Source organism: Pan troglodytes, chromosome 23, assembly GCF_028858775.2.
Source record: "Pan troglodytes isolate AG18354 chromosome 23, NHGRI_mPanTro3-v2.0_pri, whole genome shotgun sequence".
Taxonomy (NCBI): Eukaryota; Metazoa; Chordata; class Mammalia; order Primates; family Hominidae; genus Pan; species Pan troglodytes.
Window position 1 is genome coordinate 46,495,022 of NC_086016.1, and position 10,316 is coordinate 46,505,337.

General features: G+C 52.0%; 1 protein-coding gene across 1 annotated transcript; it reads right to left on the reverse strand.

The window, feature by feature from the left end:
- Window positions 1–1,072: 1,072 nt before the first annotated feature.
- On the reverse strand, window positions 1,073–6,635 carry RTL6 (retrotransposon Gag like 6). The gene is given in 2 exon segments (NM_001361363.1): window positions 1,073–6,264; window positions 6,497–6,635. A coding segment is annotated over 1 exon segment (723 nt). The 5' UTR covers window positions 6,010–6,264; window positions 6,497–6,635; the 3' UTR covers window positions 1,073–5,286.
- Window positions 6,636–10,316: the final 3,681 nt, after the last annotated feature.

The following is a 10,316-nucleotide window of genomic DNA, read 5'->3' on the forward strand; positions in this document are numbered from 1 at the left end:
TACATGCCAAATTAATCCCAGAAATAACTGTGTATTAATCTAGAGGGGGAAGAAAGACCTGAAGTTTAAAGCGATGGAACAGTTGGTGATGTTCTCCAAACTGCCAATCCTTGTCTCTCTTTAGGCCAGCAGTTCTCAAAGAGGGGCAAGACCCTTTCGGGGGTCCACAAAATTGTTTTCATAATAATCCCAAAATATCATGTGCCTTTTCCGCGTCATCTCATGGGCGCAGTGGGGCTTTCAGAGGCACCATGGCATGTGCTCTTGCAGGTGAAGCACAGCAGGTAGGAGGCTCCCACTGTCTTCTATTCAGCCAGACATTACAGGCATTTACAAAAATGTCTTCTTCAATGCCTCTCCTCACAAGCGTTTTGTTTTGGAAAATATAGTTTTTTTTAAAATAACAGTGTTTTTATTTTCCAAATAATTATTTTAAAATTCTGTTTAAAAGTATAATATGGTAAATATTGATAGAGAAAACCTATATAAGCAAAAGCTCTTTGAGGCCCTCAATGAGTTCTTATAGTGCAAGGGGACCCTGAGACATAATGTGTGAGAGACTTGGCCTGCGAGCTCTGGAGTGTGAGAGCCTCGGCCTGCGAGCTCTGGAGTGTGAGAGCCTCGGCCTGTGAGTTTCTGGAGTGTGAGAGCCTCGGCCTGTGAGTTCTGGAGTGTGAGAGCCTCGGCCTGTGAGCTCTGGAGCGCGGACTGCTGGATCCATGTGTGGATCCCAATGTGTTGCAGATCCATCGGAGTAACTAACTCAACAAACGTGTACTGAGTGCCTATCACGTGCAGTGGATCCCAAGGCATTGCAGATCCACCGGAGTAACTAATTCAACGGAAGTGTACTGAGTACCTATCACGTGCCAGGCATTGTCATAGGTGCTAGTGCTACGGCCATGAACAAAACAGACAAAATCCACCTGCCTGCCTTGTGTTCTCCTCTAGCAGACACAGTGCTGCCTGCCTTGTGTTCTTGTCTAGCAGACACAGTGCTGTGGAGACAGATCGACTATGTATGTCAAAATTCCAATAAGATAAAACACACAAAAACCCAGAAACAGCTGTAGCAAATATGACAAACACCAGGTTAATATCTTTAATATATACCGAGCTCATACAAATTTATCTGACCCCAGAAGATAGAGCAAAGGACATTGACAATCCACAAAGGAGGAAATACAATCGCTCCACATGAAAGATGCTCAACCGTGCTAGAAGTCAGTGAAATGCCAACTGAAACACGATGCTATTTTTTCATTATCAAATTAGCAAATATTTAGCCAGATGATAATTCCCAATACGGGCAAGATGGACATGTTTATCCTTGCTGGTGGCAGTGTAAGGGGATACAAATATTTCCGGAAACCATTTTGTCAATATGTAGTAAAAGCCTCAAAGGTTTTCATATTCTTTAGTTGAAGAATCCCACCTCCTGGAGTCTACCCTAATAACTTGACATTGGGAAACAGCCTGTGCACAAAGATATTCATCAATTTATAACTGAAAAGTTAGTAACAGCATTAGTGATTGGCAACTGGCACAATGGTCCATCTAGTCAATGGGAGAGTACACAGCCACTCCAAAATAAAATATTTAGTAATCATAAGGGGAGATGCCCATGATATGCTAAGTGAAAACAGCTGCACAAAACTGTATCATTACAGAAGACAGCAACAAAACTATGTTAAAACAAAATGCAAAGAAACCATAGTTGGGGGGAAAAGCCTGAGAGACACCAAAATGTGATGTTTTATTTCCTTCTTTCCTCTACTTGCAAAAATTTATCTAACATGTGGTTTACATGGGTAATGAGAAGACCTAGTAGGTTTGGTGCTTGTGTATGCAAAGGCATGAGGCACACGGAAGTGAGGAGCTGAGTTTCCTCCCATCTCTACCGCATCTGCGCTGTGCCAACTGCCACCCCACCCAAACTCAGGTCCCCAAGAGACAGCGACACAGGGGCTGTCTGTTCCACGTGGAAGGCCCTATACCCCAATCTTCTCCCCTACTCTGGGAGCTTCTCCTGTTGGCCCAACAGTCTGCTCTTGCTTCCCTTCCCCAGGAGACCCACCTTGTGCCTACCTCTCTAAGTCCCTAAACCAGTGCTCTCCAAGCAGAGGTGCCATGAGCCTTACAACTGTGGTTGCAGATGGAGGCGCCTCCGTTAGGATCTCTTCCCTCTTCCACCCAGAGCTCTGCCCCCAGTCAGTGGCTGCAGCATGGGCCCTTTTGTCCAATCCCAGGGCTTGTTCCCTAAGTCAACCTCAGCACATGCCCAGCTCAGCCATGTCCCTTCACTCCCCTACAGGCTGGAACTGCCAGGGTGGTGCCCACCCAAGGCGGCTGTCTGCCATGACAACAGGAGCGTGTGCGTCAGGCTGGTCCTGCCGCACTTTCTGGGTTTTGTTTTCCACTCCTCCTCATTGCTCATCACATACTTACCTGGGGACAATGAAATAGGTCTTTGCTATTCCCTAGAAGTCACCAAAATGCTTTAGGACATTAAGTTAGTCCCAGGGTCACACTATACTAGGCCAGGGAGTCACCCCTTCACTAACTCCCATCTCCAGTGATGCCCTGGTATGCACTGAAGCCTACTTACCAAAGGGGTACCATGTGGACTGGAGAGCAGTCACAATACAGTCCAAAGAATGTCAAAACCATGGAAAACAGAACTTTCCTTCACATGCACTGTTGAACACTACTGCCTGTCCCTTTTATCAATCAATACCCGTTCTCCTAAAATTTAGAGAAATTATAACCCCAAAATATGTACAAAGCATCTCCCTTCCCCCACTTTCTTAGCCTGATCCCCTATCACTGAGGTCTCCCTCTGGGGCTGCGCCTCATCCTCCTTAGCTGGAGACTAACGTATCTTTCACTAGAGCCACCATGGGGTCCTCACCTCTCCAATGTGGGCTTCTTCCAAGTCCAAGGTGGAGGGCAAGCCCCTGACCCTCTCTCATCTGCTCCGTGTTCCAAAGTGCAGGGAGCTATCAAGAAGGTCCTAAGTGCATACCAGCACTCGTCCCAAGCCCACACACATAAGCACCAAGAAAAAAAACACAAATCACCATGCCAAACAAAGGTGGAGCAGCTGCTTGGATTGGGTGCCCACAGGCAGAGGACCCGGCTGCAGGTGTGGACAGGGAGTGTGGCCGGCCTTTCCTAGGCAGCTCTAGGGTGTGAAGCAGCACAAGCCTGACACAGACATGGTAGGGCTTTCAAAAAGCCACTTGAGTAGAGTGAGGGCTGGCGACACAGCAGAGTTCCCACCCTGCTTCCATGCTGGGCTGGGCCACATGGAAACCTTCCAGGTGCCTTTTCCCAGGTGCCACTGTACCCCTTCACTTGGGGGCACCTCTCCCTGGCAGGTACTAGTCTTACCAATAGAGCTGCTGGAGACAGAACAGAACTGAGCACAAAGAGAAAGTGATCTGTACACCTCCCATTCATGGAATGGTGGCCCTGCTGTGTGTCTTCCCTCCGATCACACTTAAAGAGCACCATGGTACCACCTGAACAGCCTTGGCTGGAGTCCAGGGGAACCTAAAGCCTGTATTCAGGCAGTTGTTCAGCAGGGCAATTGGGCTAACAGAGTTGATGGTGAGTGGGTGGCAGTAGTCTGCGGACCCCAGCAACCACTGAATGTCCTTGACCTTGCAAGGCAGCGGTTCTTCAGAATCGCAGTCACTTTTCCCAGCATCATCAAAACTCTTAAGAAGCCAGGCCCAAGGACCCAATCTCTGGGATCCCAAGACATATACATGTCTTTAGGTGGGTGCGGAGGTTGTCCTTCTGCAATCAAGCCAGGACCCTTCAGACAGGGGCAGCTGAGCCCAGGATAGGAAGCCCTGTGGTCCAGGTCATGTCAATGTGGTTCATTTGGCATTGAAATATGGCGGAACAGCACAGTCCAAAGGGCGTGGCCAAACTCAGCCACAAAATGATTTCTTGGTCATCCCCCTGTGAGGAAGGATGAGGTCCTTCAGAAGGAGGACATGCATGCCAGTGCTGCATTGTCACCACACTAGGACCACGGCAGTCCACAGCTCTTTGCTTTTACAAATGCCACCAAGACCCTGGCTGGGTTGCCAGAGGCAGACACCCCCCCGGCCTTAAGTGCTTAAGGATGTTTCCCAAAGGGAGTCTGTTTTCCCTTGGACAAAGGCAGCCCATCTGATTGCCCAGGCACGGGGAGCACATGCTACAAGGTGCCTTTGGAGACCCACAGATGGTGTGTGGGTGGCTGCAGGGCTGCAGTGAAGGCCACATGGCACCTGAATGGAGATGGGAACAGGTCTCAAGCTGGGCAAGGCTCGCCATCAGTGACGGGGGTAGAAGCAGGAGTGACTGAGCATCAGCCGCTGTGGCACTGCCCATGGAGATCCTGGGCAGCAAAGGGAGTCGCTGGTATCCACCCTTAGCCTGCTATGGCCCTCAGGCGTGGGTGTGTAGGAACCTGCAGCCTGATAGACTTGCCCAATGGCTGAGAGTCCACCATGACCTTATTTAGCAGGCAAGTTCCAGATTCCCCAAGCCTCTGGCTCCATCAGAACACCAGCAGCTGAAGTCAGGCATTAACAGAGGTGCAACATTGGTCCCTCCCAGTGAGAGCAGTGGGGCCTCCCAGACTGCATATTCATGTGCAGAGTGGAACCTGGCCCCCAGACATGGCAGAACTACGCTCCTTGCAGTGACCACTCGACCACGACAGCACGGATGAGGCCCTGCCTGCTGCACCGGGCCCTGGCAGGGCTGGGAGGCATCTTGGGCAGGAAGCCAGACCCCCTCTCCAGGTACACTCATCAAGCCACCAGCCTGGCCAAACGGGCATCTTTCTGTCCAGAGCTCATCAATAGGAACTGGGCAACCAGGTGGGGAGCCGCCAGGGGAGCTTGGAGAGGGCAGAGTAGGAGCCTCCATGAACCAAGTCAGGCTGGAAGGGGTCAGCCCTCGTGGTCCGTCAGAGTGCAGCGGAGTCCCTGTGCCTAAGTAGCAGAGCGGTAGTCATTGAAACAGGCCGGGATGCCAGCAAGAGGGAGGCGAGCATGCAGTGAGCGATAGGTACAAAGCTAGCACGTAAGAGGAAGCACGGCAAGGTGGGCAACCAGGGCGCCAGGAAGGGTGGAAGGAAGATCTCCTTGGGGAACACGTCTGGAGAGGCAAGAAGGGAGGTCTTCAAACAGGGGCAAAGCTGTCGTATGGGCATTTCTTCTACACAGCAAAGAGCGTATGCTACCTGGGTGGCTGCAGACGCTACCAAGTGGTGGCGGATTCTTAAAGATTCCGTGCTCGGGCAGGCAGGGCTGGCGCTGGACTAGTCCCGTTGGAAGCTGGATGCACTGGGCAAGGCCCCACGGGGCCCGCAGAGGCCAGCTGGCGGCAGAGCATCTGCCTCTCTCGCACAGCCCTATTAGAGGCAGAAGTCTTCCGGATTTGGGCGCGCCGCGCATGCCGGAGCGGAGACTTGTAGGTTCTCCGCAACTCTGCCAGGAACCCCTGATAGTTGTTGCGCAAGGGGCTGTCAGGTTGCATGTGGGGGATAGCCCACTTCTCCGCCTCCCCAGTCAGTCGAGACACAAGGAAGGCCACACGCTCGGCCTCACCCGGGAAGCGGGAGGCCTGGAAGATCATGAATCTGTCCATCTGCATCAGGAACCCCGCCAACTGGCCTGGGTCCCCGGAAAAGGGCTCGGGCAGAGAGGTTGGAGGTGTGGTCATGGGTCGAGTCCCGTTTGAAGTAATTGCAGAGATGGGCGGGGTGATCTGCAGAGCCCCCGGGATCCGCGCCCTGGTGCGTAACAAGGTCAGCTCTGCCATCACGCTCTCCAGCATGTTGGTGAGATTGGCCTTCTCCGCCCGCAGGGTGGAAGCCTCTCGCCTCAGCGCCGAGTTGGTGAGGCGCAGGGAGGTCAGGGTGTCAATAACGTCATCCATCTGGGCATTCGGAGACGCTGCCAAGGCTGGGCTTTCAGCTTTGGACGTCTGCGGCTGCACCATGCTGGCCAGAGGTCAGCCACAGGCTGAGATCCGCGGGTGGGCCAAGGGGGTGTGGTGACCAGGTGGGCCCCTGTAGAAATGGGGGCAGCGTGGGGTGCACGACGGGAGGGCGCTGCGAGACCCCCAAGCCGAGGGCCCGAGAGAGGGGCACGCGGTGCCAGGCCCTAGGGACTTCGGCCCCGGTCCCACGCGGCTCCTTTACTACAGACTTCGCGGACTACGGAGCCAGACGGGTGGCTGGACCTGCTCTGGGCCCTGGAGGATTAAGAAAAGATGTTTTTAAGGTTTCAATTGCGACTAGCGGGCAGGAGGGTGAGGGGCGGCGTGGAGGGCCCGCGCGTGGGTGGCGAGGCGGCACAAAGCCCCGCGGCGCCCGCCCCGCGCCCGCCCGGGGGAGAACAAAGGGGGCTGCTCCTTGGCGGCCGCGGGCCTGGGGGCCACCACAGTGGCGGGGCCCGGCCGGGCAGGGGGCCGGGGGCGCGCGTACCTGGGGTCTCGCGGTTCCTCCGCGGCTCCGTCCGCCGCCGGCCGTGACCAAGATGGCCCGCGCGGGGGACGCGGCCAGGCCGATGAATCACCGCGCGGACCGCCGAGAACTGCTTCCCGGTCAGCGCAGCCAAGCGACGGCGCTGGCGATGGCGGCGGGCGGCCTCCGGCAGGTGCAGGGGCCGGGCCAGGCCGGGGCCGGGGCAGGGGCGGGGCCGGGGTCGCGGCAGAGGGCGGGTCACCGCGCGGCCTTTGTGCGGGCGGGGCCGGCGCGGTGGCGGTGGCGGGCGGGCCTTAGGCTGGCCCCGCTGGTTGCCATGGAGACCGCCCGCTCCCGCGCGTGCGGAGACGACCGCTGCCCCGCCCCCGGAAGTGATGCACAAAGTTCCCCCCCACCAACTCGGGCTGCTGCCAATCAGGGAAGACTGTAGTTGCTGCGGCGTCTTCATCAGGGCGGGTACCTGGTGTTCTCCCAGTCATTCCTCCCAAGAGGGCTTGCAAGGCTCTTTCTGTGGTTGTCATTGGGTTTATTTTTTTGGTGATTTACTGTTCTTCTTATTGTGATTTTTTTTTTTTTTTTTTTGAGACGGAGTCTCGCTCTGTCGCCTAGGCTGGAGTGCAGTGGCGCTATCCCGGGTCACTGCAACCTCCGCCTCCCGGGTTCAAGCGATTCTTCTGCCTCAGCCACCCAAGTAACTGGGATTACAGGCGCGTGCTACCATGCCCGGCTAATTTTTGTATTTTTAGTAGAGACGGGGTTTCACCTTGTTGGCCTGGCCAGTCTCCAACTCCTGACCTCAGGGCATCCGCCTGCCTTGGCCTCCCAAAGTTCTGGGATTACAGGCGTGAGCCACTGCGTCAGGCCCTTATTGTGATTTGAATATAAATTTAATGTAACAAATCTTGATGTAAGAGAAGTAAAAAAAACTTTATACTACTCAGACTCCCTCCACCTAAAGATAGCAAATAGTAATACATATATATGTAATGTACAGATAGTAATCTTTCTGTACTTCCATCCAGTCATTTTTCTATGATATGTTCTACAAAATATTAATTTTTTACCTTATGAATATTTTGTAACCATAACAGCACATTGAATTTTGAGCATTTTCCTATTAAAGATAGTTCAGAAGCATGATTTTCAGTTATTGCCTGTGGTCCATGGAAATCCTGTACCACAAAGTATTTAGCCATACCCTTTTTGATAGATCCTTATCTTGTTTACCATGCTAAAGTTTTATAAACTACACTTGTATATAAATCCCCACCCTTTTCTCTGCTGGGTTCCCCAGAGTAAATACCAAGGAGTGAAGATACCTGGCTGATACGGTTTGGCTGTGTCTCCACCCAAATCTCATCTTGAGTCGTAACTCCCACAATTCCCACATCGTGGGAGGAACCTGGTGGGAGGTGATCGAATTATGTGGGCAGGTCTTTTCTGCACTCTTCTTGTGATAGTGAGTGAGTCTCAAGAGATCTGATGGTTTTAAAAAGGGAGGTTTCCGGCCAGGCACAATGGCTCACGTCTGTACTCCCAGCACTTTGGGAGGTCAAGGCGGGCGGATCACGAGGTCAGGAGATCGAGACCATCCTGGCTAACACGGTGAAACCCCGTCTCTACTAAAAATACAAAAAATTAGCCAGGCGTGGTGGTGGGCGCCTGTAGTCCCAGCTACTTGGGAGGCTGAGCCAGGAGAATGGCGTGAACCCGGGAGGCAGAGCTTGCAGTGAGCAGACATTGCACAACTGTACTCCAGCCTGGGCAACAGAGCAAGAGTCCATCTAAAAAAAAAAATTAAAAAAAAAAAAAGGGAAGTTTCCCTGCACAAGTTCTCTCTTTGCCTGCCGCCATCCATGTAAGACCTGACTTGCTCCTCCGTGCCTTTCACCTTCTGCCATCATTGTGAGCCTCCCCACCACGCAGAACTGTAAGTCCAATAAACCTCTTTCTTTTGTAAATTGCCCAGTCTCAGGTATGTCTTTATCAGCAGCATGAAAACAGACTAATACACTGGCCAAAGGGTAAGAACTGTTTGATTCCAGGTCTGGATTCCCAGCTTGACCTAGGTGATCCTTCTGCATGGTCAGTTTCAAGCTGGCATGGCTGGAGAGAAAAGATACTGAGAAATAAAAATAAAAATTTAAGCCCCCCCCCCAACCAACTGAACAGACCCCCTCTTGGCCAGGGGACCACAGAGAAACATGGGAAGCCGAGTTCCTGGCCATGATGGGATGGGAGGTTGGACACACTTCATTATCTGCCCCCGCTCCATAACCGATAACCACCATTAGGCTTTTTTCCCTAAGAGTTAAACAGAAACAAGCCTCTTTGAAAGACTTCAACATTGATACCAACCAACCACCTGACACTGCCCCTCCCTTTTTGTGGCACACAACAACTGACCAGCATTCTTTCCTAGTAAGAGACCACCAACCCTGGAGTGGTTCTGGCCAGCCTGTGGAGGATGTGCAGTGAAAGCTTTTGTGTCCTCTGATTCACCTTTTGACGTTAGAGGGCTGAAAACTCCACCTTCAGATCATGCTAACACTGCCATTTTTTGTAGGTGCTACCCATGAAGGGGCATGAAGCTCGGTTGCACATGTGCATATTTCTCTTCTCATAAATATTTATAACTCCTCCTGTAGCTTATTGAATATGTATATTTGGCCACCTTGTTCAACATAAATTCCTGTCTTACTCTTCCAACCCTTGAAGTGCCTGTTTATGGCTTCTGGCCAGAGGCTACACTTCCCAGCCTATTCAAATGGCCACTCTGCAGAGTGCAACCTTTTATGATAAATAAAACTCTCCTTTCCAGGTTTATGAACCTCATCATTCTTCAGTTAACAATACCCAGCATGCCAGTCTTTTGAGGACACAGTATTCAAGGAGGCTGAAGCTGGGAACCACCTGCACTCTTTAGGCAGGCCTGGGACAGAGCTGGATTCACTCAGACCTACAGTTTTCACTCACGGGAATTAGGGCATAAGGATGTTGTTACTGAGCAAGTGGTCTTGCTGCCTGATGCACACAGAAGCCGATACATATGGCACCAGCTTTTGAGAAAAGAAAAGCTTTATTGCAAAACTGACCAGCAAGGAGAGAGGAGGTGGGCTCAAATCCGTCTCCCTGATTTGAGGCATGGGGCAAGTTTTAAGGGATCAGGTGGCAAGAGAAAGTATTTAGCAATGCTGGCTTGCCAGGGTCTGATTGGAGGGCTTCAAATTTGACCATATGTAGTAATGTATATTAAAGTAGATTTTAGCCCCAGACCTTCCAGGCTGATGGACCCCTTTGCTTGTGAATGAGTTCTGGTTTTCAACTTCTGGTCATGTCCCAGTCTTCTTGGTTCTAAGAGGATGAATCATTGGTTCTGGGTGTTGTTGGAGGTCAAAGTTTTTTCTATGGCACATGCCCAGGCTACATGACTTGCAGTTTTGGGCTCTGTCTACCTAAAAGGCAGCTTGACATTTTGTTACCAACAGGGTAGGCCCAGTTTGGGCTGGTCCCACAACTACAGTGTCAGAACTTGGAAAGGATACTTGTACCCCAGTGTGCCAAAGTGTGCACCCTTTGTGACCAGGTGAAAACTTCTAGAGCATGAAGCAAGAGGGAAATAAAGAAGACTGTGTGTCCTTAAACTTCTTCCATGAGACCTTCTAAATCAGATGGGGGCAGGAGCTGTGTTAACCTTGACTGAGGTCAATGACTTCAAAAGCAGAAATGAGCCTGCAGCCTTCTACCCCTCCAAGTTCTTCTAAACACACAGAGGAATCCCATCCACTCGTGGGAGTCACTCCATCTGTCTCTCTGTCTC